At 39.8% G+C, this 25,936-nt stretch overlaps 1 protein-coding gene across 2 annotated transcripts in view; it reads left to right on the top strand.

Annotated features, from left to right (window-relative positions):
* Positions 1-1,815, top strand: part of POLE4 (DNA polymerase epsilon 4, accessory subunit) — a 31,667-nt gene extending 29,852 nt beyond the window's left edge. Inside the window, exon 4 of one of the 2 annotated variants that reach the window (XM_038561642.1) lies at positions 1,583-1,815. In XM_038561642.1, coding sequence (XP_038417570.1) covers positions 1,583-1,590 — 8 coding nt within the window. In that variant the 3' untranslated portion in view covers positions 1,591-1,815. The remainder of the gene's footprint in view (positions 1-1,582) is intronic. The other variant, XM_038561640.1, reaches the window with a different exon arrangement.
* The last annotated feature ends 24,121 nt before the right edge of the window (positions 1,816-25,936 follow it).

Below are 25,936 nucleotides of genomic sequence, written 5' to 3'. Positions count from 1 at the left end.
GATTCTGCTGCAGGTTCAAATGTTGAGAACCACTGGCATAGCTGATCTAAATAACACAACTTTGAGGAAAATAGAATGAAACATGAAAACTGCCTCTTAAAAAACCCAACGAATCCTTATAGTATCAGAAATTAAGGCAAACCGTGTTTTCCTTTTCATTTGGGGATTTTTATTGAGCAGGGTGAAAAGGCATAGGGCTGGAATAAATTTAGTGGTAAAACTGCATACACTTCATTTTCGTTGAGAAAACCGAGATACATTCAAAGCCACAGGGAAATGGGGCTCAGTCCGCAAAAATCAAGGCCTCCCAGAGCTGAGATACAAGCTCATACATTACTTCGGAACACAATGGGATGGGTTTCTGTTAAGGGTTACCCACAAAAGGGAGCCCATAATGGATGCATCTGCTCTTGAGAACATGCAGGCTCTAAAGAAATTCAGCTGAGAAATGGGAGACATCCTAATGTCATGGCATTTCATTCTTTTGAATACTTTGTGAGAAAAACCGAGAGGGATGAGGGTATTCTGTTACCATGGAAACCTGGAGAGGCCCAGGGCTGGCAGATGATACCAAGCAGCTGACAATGCTTGGCACCCTGATTCTAGATAAGAAAAATGGGGCTGTGGAGGCCTCAGATTGGGTCAGAATGAATACTCTTTTATTCCTACGTAGTTCTGCCACACTGTCTGATTTTAAAAAAATAATCCATTAAATTAAACAGCTCTCACGGTGACTGTGATTGATGAACACCTAATCGCATGTTCCCTTTACCTAGAAGGCATTCCACTTTGTTTGGTTTCTACTCTCCTTCACTGCAGAGCTCCAACCCACTTTCTGAGGGTGGGCTTCCTCATCGACCTCAGACCCCAGCCATGCAAGGCGCCCCCATGCCTTTTGTCTTGCTTCCCTGTGTTTGTTTATAACACAGAAATGATCCCTTTCAGCAGGGAGAAAGTGCCTTCAGGATCTAAATAGCAAAGTGGTCTATAATCTTTTCCCTCTCTTTCTTTTAAAATAAAAATAGCTAACATTTATTGAGTGCTTATTGTATACTACCCTAGTGCTATTTAACCAAAGACCAGCAGCATCAGCATCACCTGAAACTTTGGTAAAAATGCAAATTTGAGGACCTTACCCCAGACCTGCTTAATCAGAAATTCTAGAGCAGGGAGTCCAGGGGCCTCCTCTCCACCTCAGTGATTCTTGTACACACAAAGTTTGAGAGTCACTGTACTAGATGCATCTAAGTGCTTCATATTTCTTCTCACTTAATTTTCGTAACAATCCTTAACCTAGGACCTTGTGTTGCCTCCTCACACAGATGGGGAACAGAGGCACAGAAATTATGAGTAAATTGCTCAAAGTCCCCGAGGTGTCTTATTTTCAAAGGTGTTGACCACAATCCCTTCCACTTTTTTTGATAGGACTTTGTCACTTCTAGTAAGAAGTGGAGTCTGTTTTCCTTCTTGAATTGAACTGGTGTGTGACTTGCTTTGACCAGTAGAATGCAATGAAAGCATGTGGTGCACCTTCTGATGGAGGCCTTAGGATGCTTTGCAATGTCCTTTCTCATTCTCCTAGTACCCTGACTCCTGTGTCAAGAAGTTCAGGCTATGGTGCTGGAGAGAGAAGGTCATACAATAATAGGAACCATGTGGAGAGAGAGGCAATGAGGAAGAGAACCACAGTGTGCCAGCGGACAGCCTTATCTAAGCCAGGTCCTGTGGGGAGACCATCTTGTGGGAGCCATGGTAACACCACACAGAGCAGAGTTTGTGGAGCACTGCCTGACTGCCCAGCCTGCAAAATGTGAGCAAATAAAATCGTGTTGTTTTAAGCCAGTGAGTATTTGTTATGCAGTGATAGATAATTGAAACAGTCATGTAATTTGTCAACCACAGATCCTGGATTCCAACCCAGGCAGTTTAGCTCTGTTATACATCTTAACCATTGCTCCTTGCTTAATTGAATTAAAAAAAAATACACTCGCTATTTTATTGCTACACAGGGCTTTCAACCCAAACTCCAGTGCAGAGAATCTGGTTTTGATAGGCCATGTAGTATATATAGCACCCATTTTTTTTGTCCTGAGCTAGATAATAATAATAACAGCACATATATAGTACTATGTACCAGGCAAATCCTGCTTTGAATATGTTTTAATTTGCTTATTTTTTTAACTTTTGAAATATATACTTAGTTAATTGGTTTTCAGCCTTTTAAAAACACAAGTATTTAAAGCTATTTTAAGTATGATTTTAGCTGCATCCTAAAAATTTTGATGTTATATTGTAATGATCATTTCATTCAGAATAATTTCTTTTTTTTTAAATTTTTATTTATGTATGATAGTCACAGAGAGAGAGAGAGAGGCAGAGACATAGGCAGAGGGAGAAGCAGGCTCCATGCACCGGGAGCTCGACGTGGGATTCGATCCCGGGTCTCCAGGATCGTGCCCTGGGCCAAAGGGAGGCGCCAAACCGCTGCGCCACCCAGGGATCCCATAATTTCTAATTTCCACTGTGATTTCTCTTTTGACCTTGGGTTTTTATTTTTTAGAAATATGCTGCTTAATTTGTGATTTGTTTTCTCATTTTTAAATTCTTTTATTTTTATTTTATTTTCCTGTGGCTAGAGGATATATTCTATATGATTTCAGACATTTGAAATTGATTGGGACTTATCTTATGGCCTAGTATATTTTCAGTTTTGGCAAATGTTCCACATGTACTTGAATAAAAATGTTCTTACTATGGTTCATGGCTAACTTCCATAAACTTTTGATGTTGTTGTTGTAGATGATTATACCCTTAAGGAAATTTTCATTTACAGATGCCTTGCAAGGATCTGGAGGCCCAAGGCTGAACCATTTTCAAAAGCTTCTGTTTTATCTTAAAAGTTTTTTGCATTGTGCTATTGACTCAGTAATATATTGGGCCTATTTTGAGATGAAATTATTTTTCTAACACATGCATCAGGAAAATGCCACCTTCTAGAACAGTGTCTGACATGTAGGAGGCACACAATATGTATTTGTTGAATGACTGATGGAATGAGTTGGTTGACCCTGTCTGTGGTCTAAGCCACAGAAGCCTCTTCAAGGCTGCCATAGACCTCAGTGGTCAGATGAGATCCTTCCCTGCCATCTGCTGGGAAACTATTGTAGAGAATATGCAAATCATAATATCTCTAATGCAAATGGGCCCCCTTAGAGTTGTGCAATATCCAGTGTTCTCAGTTGTATCTGTGGCCCTGGCTGGGACCTAAGTGGACCTACTTTCAGCCTCCTGGTTCATCTTTTCCCCATATGAACCACACTGGAAGGAAAGCTGCATTCAAGCCCATACTTGATTGAGGTTTCTCCTTAACTTATCTGGACTTTAGTAGAGGACCTGGATTCCAGTGAGCAGTGTTGCAGCAGGCAGTGTGCTGCCAGGGAGCAAGGTTTAGCCAAGTGGTTCTGATAACTGTGAGTGTCCCCTACAAGGAAGAGTGAAGGTAGGACTGTGCTATATCTCCATTGATCCTGAGATTTTTACTTATTTATTTATTTTTAAGATTTTATTTATTTATTTGAGAGAGAGAGCAAGCACAAATTGAGAGGAGCAGAGGCAGAGGGACAAGCAGACTCCATGCTGAGCATGGAGCCGACATGGGGCTCAATCTCATGACCGCAGGATCACGACCCCTGAAGATCACAACCTGAGCCAAAATCAAGAGTCTGATGCTTAACTGATCGAGACATCCTAGATGCCTCAGAGATTTTTATTTCTAATGAAATAAAATCACTAGTTCTATATGTCTCAATAAATTGAATTTGTAATTAAAAATATTTCTACAAAGAAAACTCCATGCCCAAATGTTGATTTCTGGCAAATATTTAAGGAAGAAATAATATCAATTGTGTATAAACTCTCTCAGAAGTTAGAAGAGGGAAGAATATTTTCCAATCCATTTGATGAGGCCAACATTACTCTGATACCCAAAACAGACATTACAAGAAAAAAACTGCAAATCAATAACTCTCTGAATATAGCCACAAAAATTCTTGACAATTAGCAAATCAAATCCAACAACATAAAAAAGGATGATATATCATGACCAAGTAGGGTTTAATTCTAAGAACACAAGTTTGACCTAACATTCAAAGAAGTCAAAGCAATAATCACATTAACAGAATAAGAGAAAAATCAAAGGACCATTTCAGTAGATGCAGAAAAGCATTCAACAAGATTCAACACTCATTCATGATTAAAAGCTCTCAGTTTTCAATACAATGGAAATACAAAGGAACTTCCTTAAACTGATAAAAGATATCTTTAAAAATTCAATTGAATGAAAGTTCTTCACTCTTTGTTTATGGATCTGGGGTGATATTATCAATACCTAACACCTATTGAATGTTTACTATGTGTCAGTCTTCAATCCAAGTTCTATATAGATGTCATCTTATTTGATCCTCTGAATAACCCTATGGTGGTTGTACTACCATATCACATTTATCACGCTCACAGAGGCATCAACTAATTTACTTAAGATTGCTAAACTAGTACAGAGAGGAGCTAGGACAGATTGGCTCCAGAGTCCATGAACTTAACCATTGCCTTGTACTCTGACCTTCCAATTTGAGGTTTGACTTCGTGGTGTAAACCAAAGGACAAGAGTCTAAAGCAGAGGTTGAACACTGGCCATGTAGTAGAAATTCTTGTAGAGTTTTCAAAAGCCACACATGTCTTCAGGATTATGCCATCTGGTTGCATCAGCTGTACACACTGTAAATGCTTGACCTGCATTTTAGATCCCCAACCTCTGAGATTCTGATTCTGTGGCACAGGGATTCTGCATAGGCATCTGCATTTTAAAAAGTTCTGCAACTGGGGGAGAACCATTAGAGTAAGTGTTTTCTGTGCTTGATTCCTGGATTGGGTACTATGACATTCAGAAACTTTAAGTGTATCTTTTGCAAATGAATTACTGTCTTAAGTGCCTTGTTAAGGTATAATTTCTCATGTATGCTCCCATGCATGCATTCTGTGCTTATTGTGTACCCAGTATTCATTCACTACTTCTTTCTAAGAATACACAGACTTTGCTTAACAGGACAATGTGACCAGTGAACAAACGTTCCCCCCAGTTGTCCTTGCAGCTAAGGGGGGGCACATGACATGATCTGGCCAGTAGGATGTAAGTAGAGGTCTGCTGGGGATATATTTGGAAAGTTTTGCTCTTGTGGCTGATGCTCCAACCTCTAGACTTCTTAAGTATGTGAGAAAAGAATAATTCCCATAAATATTTGTTTGTGTCTCTATTACATGTGGCCAAATAACTTTTAACTAATTTCCTTTCAGTAAACATTTACTAAGTACCTGCCTTTATGTTGGCTTTCATGGACAAAATAGTGAATGAGCTAGAGTCTTTTCTTCAGGAAGCTCATGGTCAGGTTCAGAAGGAAGATATATGAAAAACAACGATAATACACCCTGGTAATAGCTACCACAGAGGTAAGATTAGTGGTCAAGATAATAAAGTCTGAATGGGCCAAGAAGACCACTGACTGAGAGATGTTTGTGTCTGTTCCAAAATGATGAACTGGAATTTGCTATGTGGATTTAGAGTGGAATGGGAGAAAGTGTATTCCATATAGGTGGAAGAGCATGTGTGAATGTATGAAGTTTTGAAACAATATGGGATGCTCAGACAGCTCAGTATGGTTGACCTGTGGGCTGAAGGTAATGGAAAGTGTGAATGAGAGCTGGTTAGCTCAGGCAGGGATATATGTGCTATTTCCTACCAGGTGTGCCTGGTGTTGGGAGTCAGCAAATCGTTTTTAGCAGGGAAGTGATTTGATAAGATCTGTGCTTTTAAAATTCACTTTGGCAGCAGTGTGGGCAGTGGACTGGAAAGTGATGAGACAGAAAGATGAGTTATAAAGCTATTTCATCGTTAAGGCAAGAGATGTCAAGAGCCCATGCCAAGGCAGTGGCACAGGGCTAGGCAGGAAAGGATGAAGAGGAGATAAACGCTTTTGGTTGGTATTTAAATTTCATAAAATAACATTTTGGGCCCTCTATAAGTTTGTTCATTGGGACTTTGTACTTCTTCATATTAGCAGTTTTTAAATTTTTATCTGAATGTCCCCTTTCCACTTATTTTATTGCCTTTTGGACTTGTGTTGTTTTTTAATAAAAATTATTTATTTATTTATTCATTTGAGAGACAGGGAGAGAGAGAGCATGAGCATGAGCAGGAGGAGGGTCAAAGAAGAGGGAGAAGCAGACCCGTCACTGAGCAGGGAGCCTGATGCAGGACTTGATCTCAGAATCATGTTCAAAAGGAACATGACCTGTGCTTAAGGCAGATGCTTAACTGACTGAGTCACCCAAAGGAACATGACCTGTGCTTAAGGCAGATGCTTAACTGACTGAGTCACCCAGGCATCCCTAGACTTGTGTTCTTTTTTTTTTTTTTTTCCTAGACTTGTGTTCTAATAATAGTTTCTGTCCCCAAATGATGCCTTTTCTCCACTGGATTTTTCCCCCTAAATTCTACAAGACCATCTCAGCATCTATCTCTTGATCTTCATTCAGTTCATAAGGGAGGCCTCAGGATTAATTCACAGGAGAGCTTCAGGTCAGAATCCTCCTCTGGAGATGGATTATGTCCAGCACCAGCATTAGTTCTGGAGAATTACTGGAAAAAATACTGTTAGCTGTTGTTACATTTCTCTGAGAGGAAAATATGACCTTAACTCATGTTCTCTATTCTGTGTACTGGAGGATGAGCACTTGAAAAGTTCAGCTCAGAGGAAAAAATATAACTGTCCCTTCAGATTGTATTTCAGAGAATACTTGTAAATCCCACATTTCTCTTTACATCTCTTTAGAGGGAGGAGGGGGAAGGATTTATGCAAATATTACATCAATTCTTTTTATGTCACCCACCCTTAGGTTAAAGCTGTTCAAAATGATTGACATGAAACCCTTCTTCCAAGTTCTTGGGTGATATGTGTTCTCTGGTTTCCTCTGCAGGTAATTACAGGTAGACACATATGTGAAGAGTTTGAACTGGGACTGATTAGGTGTGATAGTTTCCCACTGCTGCTCTAACAATTACCACAAAGTTAGTGGCTTAAAACACCACCACTTATCATCTTACAGTTCTGGAATTCAGAAGTCTGAAGTGGAATCTTATTGGGTTAAAGTCAAGGTGTCAGCAGAACTGTATTCCTTCTGGAGGCCCTAGGCAAGAACCTGCTCTTGGCCCTTTCCAGCTTCTGGAAGTTGCCCATATTCTTGGCTTGTAGCCACATCACTCTGCTTCTATCATTGCACCTCTTTCTCTGTCTTCCTCTTATAAGAACTTTTGTAATTACATTGGGCCTGTCTGGTTAATCCAGGATATGCTTTCCATTTTAAGATCCTTAACTTCATCACATCTGCAAAGTCCCTTTTGTAAATGAGATAGCATTTCACAAGTTCTAGGGACTAGGACATGGATATCTGTGGGGATATGATTCTGTCTACCACATTGAACTCAAACCAGGGGACGTTGTCTGAAATAGGTGGTTTGGGAAACCACCCTGCTGCCATGCAATGAAAGATGGAAATAATGAATGATGGAGGTTACCTTATCTTCTTAATGAGGTTTTTTGGTCTCATAATACCCAACTTTCCAATACCCATTTATTACTATTAATGCAATGTGAGATAATGTATTTAAGGGTTGTTTCCTACCTATTGCCTTCATTAAACTTTAAGTACCATGAGAGCAGAGACTATATCTGTTGTGTTCATTACCAGTGTGTACAATCCCCCACTGGCTGCTCTACTTCTTCCTTAGTGATGGAATTTCAATTTTATTCTCAGGGTACTGTGCACATCCTAAGAAACAAATGACTGTCTAAACCAATGTGATAATCCTATTCTCCTTTGCCTGTGATTAGTCTACAGATGACCATGTGACCTGGTTCTGGAAAGATCCCATGTTTCTGCTCCTCAATCTTTAACCTCTGGTTTCTCCATCTTACCAAATTACCAAATGGGTAACTTCTACTTCTTCTCTATCCCTTCAGACTGAATGACCCAGTTATTTACCTCAGCTACTTTTAGGAGGACAACATTTCAAATTTGTACATTTTTTGCATTCTCTAATTATTAACAAAAGTCACCACTTGGTTGGATTTGGTTTGAGTTAATCCATTTTTTTTTTATGTCTTTCCCCTAAGGCAGGAGATCAGGCAAAAGCGAATTTTTGGTCTTGCAAAGTTTAAGACTTGTTCCTGGATTCTGGGGACCCCCAGAAAGTGTGTCATTGGGTGGAAAGGCCTTGTCTACTTGCCCTCTCTGATTTCTCTCTTCCTCTGGACTTTAGCTCAACAAAAATGAGCCTTTTTAATGAGTAACCAGAGCAGTCATAAAATTGAATGCTCAAAGCTGTTCTGTTTACATGATCAGCAAGAGAGGTTGCATCTGAAGATGATAAGAATTCAAGATTGGTGCAGAAAAGGTGACTCATAATAGAGACAAGAAGATGGGATATCTCTGGAGAGTAGATATTTTAGAGAAAATCCTACTGATAATGAAGCTATACACACAGTCTTTTCCTTCAGGTCAAGTGGCCTGGTCTAAATTCTTAAAATGACTAAGCATTTAAAACTGGAGAATAAAAAGTGTCTCTACTCCCACTTAGGCACTATTGGTTGCAGTAGAGGCTGTGGAAATGCTCTGGGAGGCAACTTGGCAAAATATATCAAGAGCTCTAAAAATATTTATGTTGTTTGACACAGAAATTCCACTTCCAGAAATAAGTCAGAAGGAAATGATCTCAAATAAGGAAAAGAATTAATAGGCACAGAAGTGTTTATTGCACTCCCTTATTATAATAAGGAAACACTTGGAACTGATCTAACCCTTTAATGATAGGAGGAGGGTTAATTAAGTATCATACTACAGTCCCTTGATGAAATATTATGCAGTCATGAAAATTTTAATTATGGAGACAATACCAACATAGAAACATAATGATGTAAAATTTTATGCATATTCTGATTGCAGAATTGTACTAAAAATACACAATACTGTAATCAAAGAGTGGAAGGAGATACATAAAATGAGACATAGCTGTGTTAGGGTGGTGGAATTATTAGTGACTTTTTTCCTTTTTATATTCCTATCCAATGTAATGTTCCTATATGTTCTTTATAATATATAAAATAAATACATAAAATGCAAATGCTCTATGAATGGTTAAGAAATGGGGCAAGAACTAGCATTCATTGAGGGGCTATTATGTTTCAGCTACTGGGCTAATATTATTTTACACATATTATCTGATATTACTTTCTTTTGTCTCCTAAGAGATATCTGTCTTTACATTTTTACATAAGAGGAAATGGAAGCTGCCAGAGGCTGGTTGAGGATGAATAGAAGAAAGTGGGGGGAAGGCAGATAAATAGACGGCGTGATCATAATTTTCTCAGTAGCAGGACAGTCAAGGGGCATCAGGAATCAGTCCATTCCATTCACTGGCTACATGAGATGATGAGGGCTAATTCTCTCCTGGGCTTATTTTCTTGTGCTGCTGTCCTGGCAGAGAACTGAAGGATGAAATCTTGATAGTACCCAACTGGGCTCTTGGATTGCTGTGCCTCTCTGAGAGTCCAAGGGGGCCTCCTTCCAGAATGGGTGACATCTTATTGGCCATTACTTCACCACCTGGAGAGACAGGATGTGGCTCTGAAGTTCATCTGCTACTCACAGGGCTTCTGTGACTGTAGTTAGTGGAGGAATTCCTTCCCTCATTCCCAATCTCTTTCTTTTCTGTCTTCTCTCTCTCTTTTCCTTTCCATGGGGAAGAAGAATGGATAAGAAAAGGCAAAACTAATAAACAGTAAAATACTTCACAGTTGTTTTGAGGGTATCTCTCATAGTCTACATTTCTTAGAAGGCAGAGCCAGAGGCAGAAGCTTATGGCCTAATACTTTGTCTGGGAGTGTAAATCAGCGGTGTGCTGGGGCTAGCTTGTACCATCCCACAGGAACTGATTGTTTAATTTGCAGGGATTGTGGTTAAACCCTGACATGACTAAAAATTAAGTTACATAAATTTCCAACTAAAGAAATTATATAAAAAACAAAAGCAATAAATACCCAAACCTACCACGTCCTAATCATTTGAGTGAATTTTCCCATTATCTAGATTCTTGAGGTTATTTATGCTTCTTATATCTCTATGGTAAAAATGCCAAGTAATGGTGTGTTACTGAGCATCTCTTTCTGGTTCCAGAAGCATTGTATTAGCTTGAAATCAGCCATGGTGGGAGTATTTACGCCACATGAAATAGGCAAATGATACAAATCTGGGCTTGACCTGTCTAGTTGACTGTCTAGAGTTAATACATTAAAGAAGAGGTTAGTAAGGCAAATTAAACTTAAAAGCCTCTCATGTCTGCAGCCACCTCATTGTGAATCCTGCATAAAATTGCAATAGTCTTTTGGTATTCGAGAACTACTACCCACTATAACAAAGAAGTTTCTCATGCCATTGATAAATGAATGAAGTTCAGACATCTTTCTTTGGAACTTCACTTTCATCTTACTCATTAAGTGAAAATATCCAGTTAACATCTACCAAATATCTAAGTGTCATATCAGATGACACTCAGAGAGCCAGTTGTTGAAAACTCACCAGCACAGTATTGGGCAAACCCAGAGAATCAGGAGTGAGGAAAAAGAAGGAATGAGGCAGGGAAGGGGCCAGCTTAAATAATTTTAAATAATTTCAAGGTGTGGGTATACACCTTGAAAATACCACCTCAAAAAAAAATAAAAAAAATAATAAAAAAAAGAAAATACCACCTCAAAGAAATATTTGTACATCTATGTTGACTGTAGTATGATTCACAATATCCAAGAGGTGGAAACAACCTAATGTCTATCCATATATGAACAAATAAAAATTGTGGTATATACACACAATACAATATTATTCAGCCTTAAAAAAGAAGATAATCCTGTCTCATGCTAAAAACATGGATGAACCATGAGGACATCATTCTAGGTGAAATAAGCTCATCACAAAAGATCAAATACTTTGTTATTCCACTTATATGAGGGATCTAAAGTAGTCTTTCTGGGAAATAGAAACTAGACTCATGGTGGCCAGGGGCTAGGGAGGAGGGAATAGGAGAGTTGTTGTTCAAGGGGTAGAGACGTTCAGTTTTGCAAATGAAAACATTCTAGTATTCTCTTGCACAACAATGTGCATATAATTAATACTACTGTACTTTATACTTAAAATTAGCTAAAATGGTAAATGTTTTTTTTTAAATTGCAATTTGAAAGAGAAAAAAATACAAGGAGGTGTGTTACTTAGCTGATCAGAGTCTTAAGCACAGCTAATTGCTTGGTTTCATAGGACATTTTCAGAGTCTACAAATAGTCCATCTGGGGGTAGAAGGGAAAAGGTAAAGGGAAAAGAAACAATCTCCCAGCTCCACCTTCCTCTCTGTCTCCCACACCCACGAGGTGTCATTCCACCATACTTCTAGTGACACAATGTCACTGGCCTCTCTAAGCAGGTAGATGGTTTGTAGGGGACTGTGTGTGGACCTTCCCAATGTGTGGCAGTGGCGGTGGTGGCAGCAGTGACCAGACTCCACAGTCAAGAGCTGTTGCTCTGGCCAGGAACCAGGCACCTGGGCAGACCTCAGAGGCACAGAAATCGAGACCAGTACAATATTCCTGTGGTCTCTTAATTTAAGCTGAAACCAGGAAAGGAATTATATGAGAGCATAGTTGTTTGTCGTCAGGAATGAGGAGGAAAACATAAAATTGCAAATTGCTATGTTAGGCCATTTATTGAGGAAGCCATTCATCAAAAGAGCAGAGAGGTGCTGACGACCCAGATAAAATACTTGACATACTTGACGCAGAGGAAAGGCATTTTGATGGTATCTATTCAGAGTTCCATGGGGCAAAATAAAGTCCAATGCTACTGGTGACTATTCAACAGTGGCTGTAGTAAGTAGTTTATAAAAGTCAACTAATGAATGGATGAGAACTATATTTACTAAAAGGACACGATGTTGATGGGAACACATTTTGATTTTCAAAATATCACTTTTAATGGTAAATTCATCAGTGTAACAGAGCTGGCTGGAGCCTAGATTTTACTCTTTTCCATTCTTGGGAAATTGGCAATGAAAGGTAGGGTCAAATCCCTTTTATTTATGTCACATTTGCATTGTGCTTTGGAGAGGAAAGTGCCACATTAATTAAGCTAAACAAAGTCTTGCGAGAACTACTTGCTTTTATTAGCAAGGGTTTATTAATCAAAAAGTTTTCCCTACATTTAATCAGTTATTAGACCTATTCCCCAGGTATAGCAGTTTTTATTTCCATCCCTATTTAGAGGGGCAGAAATTGACTGAAGGTCATCTAAATTGATCTAGAAATAGAAGAGATGATGGTTTCCCTTAGCTATGGTTTAGGATCTTGTAACACCAGCAGTCCCTGGAAGCATGAAGCAGTTATTAAGACAATGCAGTTGTCATGAAGGTGCAATTGGTCTCCTCTGCCTTTTATGCTTCCCTGACTTTTCCACCCCCTGTATCCCTTTAGCAACAACTCCAGAGATCTCTGATGTCTCCTAACTTTGAAGAGAGACTTTGTTCATCTCTAGCACCCTTGCAGCTTTGCCACTCCTGGACAGCATCCATGGGATCAATTTTGCTCTTTCTCAGTTGCATTATAGAGGATGCTTCTCTGCTGATGAGACTATAGTGGGTCATGCTCTCATCTAGACTAGGAACAATCCCTTTTTAAAGTTTTATATCTCCTGGAAAGCAAATTAGCTCATCAGTGACTGCTGCACTGTTGTCAAGCCTGGTGAGACATTTATTGCAAACCAAGGGGAAGGAAATACAATGCTCCTTTGGTAGCTGCCAGGACACTCCCATCCCATCATCTCCCCTCACCCTTATTACTTAACTCCCTTGGGTCTGACTTCTGACTGCCAACATGGGTATTGCCTTACCTATGGGCTTTCCTATACAAGCTGCAAGTGACCCCTACCCTCAACAGCCCTTAACCAGCTGATAGGAGTTGATGTATATAGAAATACCCCAGCTGCAACACCCTGGAGTGGGACAGCTCTGAGGTATGTGCTGTACACTGGCCCCCAGAGTTCCACAGCAGAATCAAGCGCCAGTGGCCCATAGAGCTTGCTTGATAGTGCTCCTCCTGTTGGCTTCTTCCCTTCCTTGGCTCACTACCCCAATCCCCTCCAGCAACTTTTCCTGGGATTGCTTTAAAAATAAACAACTTGGGAATTCTGGCCTCAGGACTGGCTTCTTGAGGAACCCAAATAAAGAACCAGCAGCCTTTAAAATCACAAGACAAATCTGAGCCGAATAAAAGGTCAACCTTTATTTCCAAAAGAGCCCTTGCTAAAAAAAAAAAAAAAAAAAAAAAGAGCCCTTGCTGATGCATATTCATGTCAGCTGAGTACTTCTCTGTCTTCTCTGTCTGTCACATGACTTCAATTTGCCCAGAGCCGAAGGGAATGGAGGAATTTGGGTTCGCCATACCTCATAATTTTTCAGTTGTTTCCAAAAGCCAGTCATTTTCTATTCTTTTCTCTATTAGCTTTTTTTTTCCTCATGTAAAGTTTAATGCATTGCATTCTGTGAGAGAAGCAATGAGCCTGAAATTTAATGAGTTAATCCTATCCCCCTTTCTTTCTCTAGCAATGGAAGCATTTTGGCATTTAGCTAAGTCTTCCACGCTTTGATATATAGTTGAAAATATGGAAACAGATGAACTAAGGACTTAACTCCCCAAATTAGAAAAAATGGTGACAAAGTACATTCAAGGAAAGCAAGAGGAAAACACAGTAAAGATAAAAGCAGAAATTTATAAATTAAAATCCACAGAAATCATAGAATTGATAAATCAAAGAGCAGACTCTTTTAAAAGAACAATCAATTACATAAACCTCTGACTTCAAGTCTTCAAGAAAAAAAGAAAACATAAACCAACAGAGTTAACTATTACAATACATCACATTAATAGAGTAAAAGATGCCTTTTTTATCATAGCCATTTTTCAACGTTGTTTAGAAGTTGTTATCCAGAATTACTCTGACTTCAATCCACGACACAGGTTTTATGGGGAGAGGGGACTATAGAATTTCTAGGTAGGAAAAGCTAAGAAAACATACGCTTGCAGGATGGAGATATTTGAGACTTTGACTGCCGTTGTCCTGAGGTAGATAAATGGATGTTTCCTGGGGTATTAGGTACACTAGTTATGCAGGATTAAATGAATTTAACTAAGTTTCTTTACCATATAACTTAAGTGTAAATTTTGAACCTGCAGTGAGGCAAGAACTGAAAAGGAAGATAGAAAAGCGGTAGGTTTATTTACAAAGATAAATGATTATTTTTAGCTGATGTGATTGTTTCTCCATAAAACTTAAGAAAATCAACTGAAAACATATATGACCAATTATGACATTAATAGTTTTACAGTATTTACAGCAAAACCAGTTAAGAAAAAGTGGGAAAAATATCACATTGAAATACTATTAAACATTTAAAATGCTTAGCACTAAAATTAATAAGAAATGTATTAGGCTGATATGAAGAAAACTAAAGAGTATTTCTGAAGAACAGAAAAGAACGAATGAGGAGCTTTTTCAAGGTTTTGAAGATGTTAAGTTCTCAAATTAAGCTATGGGCATAATATAAACATAATTAGAATATTTACTGGGATTTACAAGGAATCTAATGCAAAAATTATAAGTTACCTAAAGATTTTCTGTTTTCACATTTGAAATAAAAATCCATATTTATTATTTTTATAATGAGAAAAAATACAGCTATAAAAAGTAAATGAGTAAATAAGGCTATGAAATACTTGGAAAATAAGTTAAATGGGAAGGAATTACCTTACTAGATGTGAACATAATATATAAAAAGACTATAAAAATAAAATAATTAAAATGTTATGGTACTGATTTAAGACATGAATAGACATCCATACTCTAAGACACAAAATAGCTTAAAATGTAGTCAATAGAGCATCACAATAAGAAGTAAATGAATTACTTAATAGCTGATGTTAGGAAACTGGTTATTCTTAAAAGTAATAAATTTAGAACCTGACTTTTAAAAAATATATATATATATTAAACTTAAACCATGCTGTATGTCAATCATCTCAATAAAATTTGAAAAAAAGCACATGTAAACCCTTATGAAACTTGAAGAAAACAGGTGAATATGTATTTAATCTCTGGATAGATAGGAGGTTTCCAAGTAGAGGATAGAATGAATAACAAAGGGAATACAGATTTGGTTACATAAAATTTAAAAATCTTCCGCCTTTTAAAAACTATATAAAAACAAAAAGAAAGGGATCCCTGGGTGGCGTAGCGGTTTAGCACCTGCCTTTGGCCCAGGGTGCGATCCTGGAGACCCAGGATCAAATCCCACGTCAGGCTTCCTGCATGGAGCCTGCTTCTCCCTCTGCCTATGTCTCTGCCTCTCTCTCTCTCTCTCTGTGTGTGACTATCATGAATAAATAATAAAATCTTAAAAAAAAAAAAAAAGAAAAACAACAAATGGGGATTATAATTTTTAGTATCATTTAAGTCCTCAATTGGGGGACCCAATTAAAAATTCCAAGACCCTCAGTTGAACAATGAACAAAAACATGAAGATACAAAATTCAGAGAGGGGAAATTATAAGTGGCTAAGAAACAAATAAATACATATCAACTTCAACATTAAATAAATGCATGATAAAACATGCATTGCTAACTCTTGCTGGAAATTGAAAACTGTATCCTGGGATCCCTGGGTGGCTCAGCGGTTTAGCGCCTGCCTTCCGCGCAGGGTGTGATCCTGGACTCCCCGGATCGAGTACCGCATCGGGCTCCCTGCATGGGGCCTGTTTCTCCCTCTGTGTCTCTGGCTCTCTCAATCTCTCTCTCTCTCTCTGTGTCTGTGTTTTTCATGAATAAATAAATAAATAAAATCTTTAAAACAAAACAAAACAAAACAAAACGGTATCCTGTCTGAGGCAGAAATAGCCTGCTGTCAGCTCTGTCATTCCAAATCTGTGCCCTTCCTCCTTCATAGGACAGAACGGACCGGGACTACATGTCCTAGGAGCCCATGCAGTTGTGTGCAGCCATATTGCTGGGTTCTAGCCAATGGGGTGGAAGTGATATAAGCCTTTTCTGGGCCTGACCCATGAAAACCTCCCATAAAGAAATACACCATACACTTTGTTTCTCCTAGCTGGCGAGACTGGAGGCAACCCCCAGAATGACCTTGGAAGCCAAGTGCTGAAGAAAGCAAAGCGTTATCAATTCTGGATCCCTGAAAGACCTGCCAATCTATTCACATGCTCACTATTATGTGATCAAGAAATAAATTTTTATGGTGTCTGAGCTGCCATACCTTTTAGGGTTAACTTGTTCCAGGAGTTAGCCTACAATAATCAGTCCAACCCCCAGGAGACTTTGGTCTTTCTCTGCCCTCAGGGACTGTATGTTGCCGACACCTGGGGCTTTGTGGGACACGTCTTGCTTGTTGTAATTACTCAACTCTACCCCTGTAGAGTGAAAGCAGCCACAGACAGGAGAAAATAAATGGCCATGGCTGTGTTCCAATAAAACTTTATTTGCAAAAATAGGTGGCTGGCAGGATATAGCCTTGGGGGCTACTGAAGCACAGCTCTATGCCTTTGGCCTAACTTATTTTCCTTCACAGCACTTACTACATGATATATCACATATGAAAGCTTCCTAAGAAGAGAAATGTTTTCTGTCTTGTTCACTGGGGTATTTCCAGCATATAGAGTAATGACTAGCTCATAAGAGACTCTTGATAAGTATTTGCTGAATAATGATTATAGGTTTTGATGAAATTGGCCCATTCATCTGCTGCTGCTGTAATTGTTAATTTTAGTATCATATTTCTGCAAAACATTATGGTGGAACTGTTTGCTCTCTTCTCCGCACCCCCACCCTCTGTGTCTCTTCATCTTACCATATCAATGCATCACATGCTGTACACTTGCAACTACACAATAGCCACCCTTCTTCCTTAGCATGCTGTCTGTAAAAAAAAAATACATTCATCAAAATTGCAAACACTTGGGGGCATCTTCACAGAAACGAACACCTCTGTTTGTATAGTAATTTGACCCTGGATGGTGACCTGGATATTTACTCTACAGAACTTTAGTATCAGGGTAAAGGGTCTCAGGCAACTATGACAAAGTAACGCCATTTGAAGAAGAGAAAAAAATCGGTTTTTGCAGAGCAACCATTTTATTGTCTGTATCCTAGGCAGGATGCCCCTGACACATCAACAATGTGCTCACATGGTATGTGTTTATTGTAGGGACAGTGGAGGTCACTCCTCTAGTTCTCCTCACATTGTATAGAGGCATCTTTCTTCCTCTCAAACGTTTGATGTTTGGGGCTCCTGAAGACCAGACTACAGTTACAGAATTCCAGTAGTTTTTAGGTGTTCATCTTACCTAAGGGGAAAAAAAGCACCCCTGGAATCTGGAAAGTGGCCTGACCCAATTAGCCTTGGTGTTGCTGGGAGGTGGCCAGGCACCCATGACTGGAACATGTCCATCTGTTGGACAGAAACGATCCACAGAACACTGACATCAGACAGGGCCCTTCTAGGAATCGGATGACATGAAACAAACCAAAGCCACTTCATAATTTTAAGTGAGCTTAGACAAAACCAAGGCCATTGGGCCACCTAAATAATACCAAACACTCCCTTATCCTAGCTAATGAATTACAGCTGCTTCTTTCTCCGCTATAGCTTTGTCCCCGCTCCAGTCTGTGCTCCATTGAAAAGATGCATTGAGATACCCAGTCACAAAATTGTCTACACTTTCTAACAGTTTTCTGATGTCAAGTGATTCTCTGCTTCTTTAAACCCTAAATCACCAAACCAAAGCACTGACTATAAGTTATTTCTAATACCCTTTTACTGAGACGCCCCATGGTTGTCTGTGGCGTGTTTTCTCTTTTTCTGTGATATAAACCTAACATGTTCAACTACAGGTGTGTTCTTGGTGCTCTTTGGCTGGAGGGTGTTGATACACCCATGGGAGATGTGATGTTTTCTTATGAGGCAAATTGCCAAGCTGCATTAGGCTCTGCAACCTTCTGGAAAATCCCTAAAGTACATCTTGAACCTAATCTACCAATGTCAATGCTTGGGATTCTAATAGCAAGCCACATAATAGCATGAAGATAGAATCACAGGTCATGTAATAGGAAGTGAGGGTAGTTTTCGTCCTTAACACATTTGAAACCTTAAAATTATGCCAACCATGATGGGTTGTCTCCAGACTGTGCCATAGGACCACGAAAACCTCACTGTGAAAGGATTTCAAACAGTTGGAGGAGAAACTTCACAGACAATAGTGATGTAGCAGCACCCAGCCCAACATCTCTGCGTCCAGCCACTCCACTAACAAAGCTTCTGTCTGTTAACAGGTGATACTTGAAATAACTAGTCCAGCAACTGGCAGTTCCTGCCACTGCTCACCCTAGTTACGGGTAAAGAGCTCAGGCTAATTCTTCTCAACAAACTCAGGACCTAGTGGGTTACGTGTATTAGTCTGGGTTCTCCAGAGAAACAGAGCCGCTAGGATGTGTGTGTGTGTGTGTGTGTGTGTGTGTGTGTGTGTGTATACATATATAGGGATGTATTTCAAGGAATTAACTATGTTTTGTGGGGGCTGACAAGTCTGAACTGGGGCCCTGGCCACCAGACTGGAAACTTGGGCAGGAACTCATGCTGTTACCTTCAGGCAGGAGACATTTTCAGGGAAATCTTACTTTTGCTCATAAGGCCTTTCAACTAATCGTATAGGACCCACCCACATAATCAAGAATAATGTAAGTCAACTGATTATAGATCTAGCCATAACTTCAAAATACCTTCATAGCTACACCTCTCAATTCTTAGTGATTGATTGAATAACTGGGTACTATGGCCTTATCAAGTTGACACATACAACTGTCCATCATGGGACAGCTCTTCTCCTGGGTATTCAAGTGTTGCCTTCCTGAGTAGGTAAGGAAGAGGGGTGGGGCAAGGTGTGAGGGTGTGGGGACTCAGCATACTCAAAACACATGATGGTAGCTTCTAGGCAAGAGTCGAGGGATAGATTGGAAGAAGGATCTGTCATTGCCCTTCAAACGTACATAGGGTAGCCAGAGCTACTTGTTTCCGCTACTAGGACAGCCTGGGCCAACTCAGCTGCTAGGTTATGCTGGTGACTTGGGACATTAGAGGTCAAGGTTCATAGATATGATGTGGACACTACAGTGACAGTCTATATAAGGCCCTTAGTTTTTAAAACATTGGCTACTCAATTATTAATGCTTAATATATCTTTTCTTTCTTTTTCTGCTTTTGAGATCACGCTCATCCTTTGGACTCAGCTCACATGGCAGCCTCGGGTTTCTTCTCACTTCCCTGGTGATGTCAGAGTGTCGTATGGCTTTAAACACCACCTATTTCACTGATGCTTTTCAAGTTGGTAACTTTGCTCTGACTCCTCCCTTGAACCCCATATCCATATAGCTAACTGCCTATGTGATGTTTCCACTTGGATGACTATCAGGCATCTCAAATATGACATGCCTCAAACAGAACTTTTGATTCTCTGCCCCGAATATGCCCCTTCTGCCACCTTCTCCATCTCAGAGGACATCAGTTCTACTCTCCAGTGACTCAGGTCAAGAAGTTCAGTTATTACTACTGTCTCCTCTCTTTCGCTCACGCTGACCTCCGATTCACCAGCAAACTCACTTGGCTGTACCTTCCAAATGTAACTAGAAGCAGACCACTTCTTCCCATCATGGCTGCCCCAACCTGGGTCCAAGCCCCTTCATGCTTGGTGGTTGTAGAACCCTCCCCACTGGTCACCTCACATTCACCATTGTGCTCCCTACTAGCTGCTTTTACCATTGTGGCCAGAATGATCCTTTGGAAACCTATGTCAGTTGTGTCCCATCTCTGCTCAAAAAAAAAAAAAAATATCCTGGCTTTGAAATGAAAGCTCAAGTTCTTCAGGTGGCCTCTGAGGCCCCACATGTTCTACCAGTAACACCTCCTGCCTTCCCAAAGTCACATTGATGAATTTCACGAAAATAATGGCTGAAAGAAGCCAAACACAAGAGCATCCAGACTGTATGCTTTTATTTATATAAAGTTGGAAACAGGAGGTACATGTGGTGCCCAAATTCAGGGTTGTGGTTCCTTTGGGAGGGGATGCTGAAGTGACTGAGTGGGGTGTAGGAGAGCTCTTAGGTGCTGATAATGCTCTATTTCTTTCTTGACTTGCATAGTTGTTGCACAGGTACGTTACCTTAGTGACAAGTCATCTAGCTGTAACCTAACGATCTGTGCAACTTTTCTTTATGTTTGTTATACTTCAAGAAAAAAGCTTAAAATCCTCTATTGGGTTTCAGATCCACTTTTTTCCTTTTAAAAGTTTTTTTTAAAAGAAATCTTTACGTCAGTGTTCATTGAACGATGAACGGATAAAGAAGATGTGGTCTATGTATACAATGGAATATTACTCAGCCATTAGAAACAACGAATACCCACCATTTGCTTCAACGTGGATGGAACAGGGTATTATGCTTAGTGAAATTAAGTCAATCGGAGAAGGACAAACATCTGGTCTCATCCATTTGGGGAATATAAAAAATAGTGAAAAGGAATAAAGGGGAAAGGAGAGAAAATGAGTGGGAAATATCAGTGAGGGAGATAGAACATGAGAGACACCTAACTCTGGGAAACGAACAAGGGGAAATGGAAAGGGAGGTGGGCAGGGGGATGGGGTGACTGGATGACAGGCAGTGAGGGGGGCACTTGATGGGATGAGCACTGGGTGTTATGCTATATGTTGGCAAATCGAACTCCAATAAAAACATATACATACAAAAAAAGTAATCTCTATACCCAATGTAGGGCTCGAACTCACAACCCCAACATCAAGAGTTGCATGCTCTACCAACTGAGCCAGCCAGTTGCCCCAAGAGACTCCACTTATAAAAATTAATTGCCCAGGGATTTTTAAACCCTTTTTTGGTGACTTCTGGGCATCAGGCTACAGGTCAAAATCAGCAAAGCTGTGTCACATGCTGACTCCAAGCAGCTAGTGGTGGCTGCCTGGAGCAGTATTTCGAGAGGGGTTTGGGGTCCATTTCTGGGCTTAGCAGCAGCAGAATGCTATGGCCCAGAAGAGACTTATGTCATAATTGAGGGAGAGAGAATATACTGTATGTGTGCCTACTGGTTAGCCAGTCCCATTGATGGTACAGTCAGGTGCTACCAATTTCTGTCCCACAAAACAGTCTGACTTGTGCCAACACAGAACTGATCTGAGATTTCAGAAGCTGTGTCATGAACCACAGACATTCCATCGATATTTCTGTCTCTGATTTCTGTGATGATCCATCACTCTCTAAACTCTTCCCCCACCCCCCTCTAACAGCATCCTCTACACTTAAAGTGCTAGGTTTTGGCAGCAACCCCTTACTAAGCAGGCATTCACTATTTCATCCTCCTTGCATCCTGCCAATCTCCAGTTGCCACAGCAGCAGCCCACAGCAAGACCATGAGTCTTACCTCTAGCTGCTACCTCAGTCTGGGTAGTTAGGAGGCCCCGAAAAATGCCATCAGAGAGTGGTGGGTGTCCTCCCCCTGCCTGGTGAACCCAGAGGGTGACAATGGGTGGATCTCTACTGGTAGTCAAAGCCCAGATGGTTTGGTCTACTGTAGTAATCCTTAAGCCTCTTTTCACTTTAGATCAGGGAGAGATGAGTGCCAAGATACTCTTCTTTCTGTTCTTGCGTTCAAGAAGCTCGTTTGCATCTCAGGATTTTTGCATTTGCTATTACCTTTGTTTGGAACACTACACAAAGTCATTTCCCTCATTTAGGTTTCAGCCTTAAAGGTGCTTCCTCAGAAAAGTCTTCTCTTTCCTCTCTGAGTCATTCATTGCCTCCCTCATTCATTCAATGGTTATTATTGAGACCCACTCATTGCCAGATGCTGTTCTCAGCATGGTGATACAGCAGTGAGCCAATGGACGAAACCTCTACTCTCCAGGGAGCATTGATCTAGCAAGGGAGAGTGTAATAATTAGTAAGTAAGAAAAGACATGTAAAATGTAGCAGGCGGTGACAAATACTGGGAAGAAAATTAAAACAGAGCAAGGAGAGAGGAAATGAGAACAGGGATAGGAGGAAGCACCATCTTGGATCAGGTAAGTAGGGGACACCTCCTCGCAAAGGTGATACTTGAAGCTGGATGAAATGAGAGAATGAACACAGGAAACATCTGGGAAACAACGTTCCAGGCAAAGGGACTAGCAAGGGTGAAGCCCTGAACAGGAATGCTGCCTCTCCTCCAACATGCCTTTTATCACCTGGTCCTGTTGATTTTCTCTATAGCGCCTGCTACCCTTTGACATTATTAATTTACCTATTAACTTACCGATTATGGTAAGGGGGCTATGTGAGAGCAAGAATCTTACTGATTGTTCACTGCTTTAATTCCTGTGTTTAGAATTGAGCTTTGAAAAAAAAAATACATGGGCACGACTTGTTAACTTTCTGGTCAGTTAGGCTCTAGGAAGGCAAGTTACAGAAACTTACAAGGAGAAGGAAGGCAAAAGCAAAACCAAAAGGGAATTTATTGGAAGAAGGTGTGAGAGTTCACAGAATTACAGGCAAAGCTGGAGAACAGGAAAACAAAACCTTGGCAAGTGAAGGGCAGAAACCAGGGCAGTCCATGTGGTCTGCTTGCAGGAATGAATGGGTGTCCCCACGGAGGTCTGCCGAGGACGTGACTCAGTTTCCCATTCTCTCTCCCTGTGACTTTCCTCTCAAGAATCCAATGTGATGAAGAGGCTGGCATCAGGGGCATGTAACCATGCTTTGAAGAGCCCTTGCTTGACTTAATGTCCTGTGCTTGCCATCTTGAAATTCTTAATAATCACTGAATAAGGCACCCTGCATTTTCATTTCAGTAAGATTATAATTTATTTAGAGAAGTTTTATGTTCTTAGCAAAATTGAAGAGGAGGTACCGAGATTTCTCATATACCCCTGACCCCACACATGCATACCCACCCCCATTATCAGCATTCCCCACAGGCATGGTACATTTGTTACAATTGATGAGCCTACACTGACACATCATAATCACCCACACTCCATTGGGTGCATTAGGGTTCACTCTTGGTGTTGTACATTCTGTATAACATGTATAAATGTATAACAACATGTTTCCATCATTACACTCATATGGAGGATTTACACTTCCCTAAACATCTGTGCTCTACCTATTCATCTCTCCCTGCCTCCCCGCATTCAATTCCTGGCAACCACTCATCATTTTACTGTCTATATAGTTTTACCTTTTCTAGACTGTCATACAATGAAACCATGCAGTATCTAGTCTTTTCTGATTGGCTTTTTTCCATCATATAATAATATGCATTTTAGCTTCTTCCCTATCTTTTCATGGCTTGATAGCCCATTTCTTTTTAGTCCTGGATGATAATTCATTGTCTGGATGTACTACAGTTTATTTTTCTGTTCACCCACTGAAGGACATCTTGGTTGCTTCCAAGTTTTGGCAGTAATGAATAAAGTTGCTCTAAACATTCATGTGCAGGTTTTTGTGTGGACAAAAGTTTTCACAAGTTTTTACCTTTTGGTAAGTAAGTACTGAGTGATACGTTGAGGGTGTGTTTAGTTTTGTAAGCATACTGCCAAAATGTCTTCTAAATTGGGTTTGCCATTTTGCATTCCCCCACCACGCCCCCTGGCAATGAATGAGATTTCTTGTTGCTCCACATTCTCCTCAGCATTTGTTGTTGTCAGTGTCTGTATATTGGCTGTTCTAGGAGGTGTATATTGGTATTTCACTTGTTTCAATTTGCATTTTCCTGCTGACCTATGATGTGGAACATTGTTTCATTTGCTTATTTGCCATCCATACATCTTCTTTGGTGGGGTGTCTGCTCAGGTCTTTGATTCATTTTTTAAATAGGGTTTTTTGTTTTCTGGTTAAGTTTTAATAATCTATTTTGGGTAACAGTCCTTTATCAGATGTGGTTTTGCAAATATTTTCACTCAATCTGTGGCTTATCTTCTCACTCTTTTGACATTGTCTTTTGCAGAGCAGACATTTTTAGTTTTAATGAAGTCCAGTGTATTAATTATTTCTTTCATGGATTGTGCCTTTGGTGTTGTATCTAAAAAGTCATTGCCATACTCAAGGTCATCTATGTTTTCTCCTATTTATCTTCTAGGAGTTTTATGGTTTTGCGGTTTACATTTAAAATTGTTAGAAAAGGAGCCATTCTTTTTGTAGGGATTATAGTGATTTTTTTTTTTTTTTTTTTTGCCTTTTGTTTTCATTGGTATTCATGTGTAACAAAGAAGTGGTCTGAAAAAAAAAGAAGTGGTCTGTAGATCAATATTTTCAAAACTACAAATATAAGTTTGAATTAAATACTAAAAAAAATACATCTATGATCCATTCTGACTTAATTTTTGTGAAGACTGTAAGGTCCGTGTCTAGATTAATTTTCTTGTTTTTACATGTGATTTCCAGTTGTTCCAGCACTATTTGTTCAAAAGACTATCTTTGCTCCATTATATTGATTTGCTTCTTTGTCAAAGAGATTATATTTTGGAGGGTCTATAGCTGGACTCTCCAATCTGTTCCACTGATCCATTTGTCTTTTCTTTTGCTAATAATTCACTGTCTTGATTATTGTAGCTTTTTTTTGTTTGTTTTTTAAGGATTTTATTTATTTATTCATGAGAAACACAGAGAGAGAGGCAGAGACATAGGCAGAGGGAGAAGCAAGCTTTCTGTCAGGAGCCTGATGTGGGCCTTGATCCTGGGACTCTGGGATCACGCCCTGAGCTGAAGGCAGATGCTCAATCACTGAGCCACCCAGGCGTCCCTTATTGTAGCTTATAGTAAATCTTGAAATTGGGTAGTGTCAGTCCTCCAGCTTTGCTCTTCTTCCATATCATGTTGGCTATTATGGGTCTTTTACTTCTCCATAGAAACTTTAGAATTAATTTGTAGTATTCATAAAATAACCTGCTGGAATTCTGATTGGGATTGCATCAAGTCTGTAGAGCAAGTTGGGAAGAACTGACATCTTGACAATATTGAGTCCCTTAGTCATGAATATGGACTATCTCTCCATTGATTTAGTTCTTTGATTTTTATCATTAGAGATTTGTAGTTTTCCTCATACATATCTTATACATATTTTGTTAGGTTTATATGTAAGTGTTTAATTTGGGGGGATGCTAATGTGAATGGTATTGTGTTTTCAATGTCAAATTTCACTTTTTCGTTGCTGGCATATAGGAAAGTGAGTTTTGTAGATTAGCTTTGTATCAGTGCATTTTCATTTTGTGCTGCAAATCGCATGGTCATTCCTCAGGCCACCTTGGGTCATGTACTACCCCTTTGTCAGAGGAGAGCAGGGGCAATATGCCTGGCAGCTCCCCCAAGATGTCCCCAAAGAAAAATCGAGGGAAGTTACTGGGGGTTAGGAAACAGGCTTATACAGCAGCCCTGTTAGAGTTCTGTTATGTGCTGGCTTTGTTAGGAGATGGAAGTGCAATTGGCTATTTGTTTCTAACTCAGGAAACAGATCTTATGCCTATATCCACTCTCAGTCGTAAATACTGTTTTCCTCAGGCCTTGCAGGGTTTGGAAACCTGCTGTTAGTCTCTCAGTATCTGTGAGTGGTTTTCCCAATTGTTCTAAGTTGTTCAGAGAGGGAGTTATGAGTTCATGTATGTTGAATTCTTGTTTGTAAATTATATATAAT

This window comes from Canis lupus, chromosome 17 (genome assembly GCF_011100685.1).
Source record: "Canis lupus familiaris isolate Mischka breed German Shepherd chromosome 17, alternate assembly UU_Cfam_GSD_1.0, whole genome shotgun sequence".
Lineage (NCBI taxonomy): Eukaryota > Metazoa > Chordata > Mammalia > Carnivora > Canidae > Canis > Canis lupus.
Note: the sequence above shows the minus strand (reverse complement) of the source record. Positions and strands in the feature narration are given on the sequence as shown.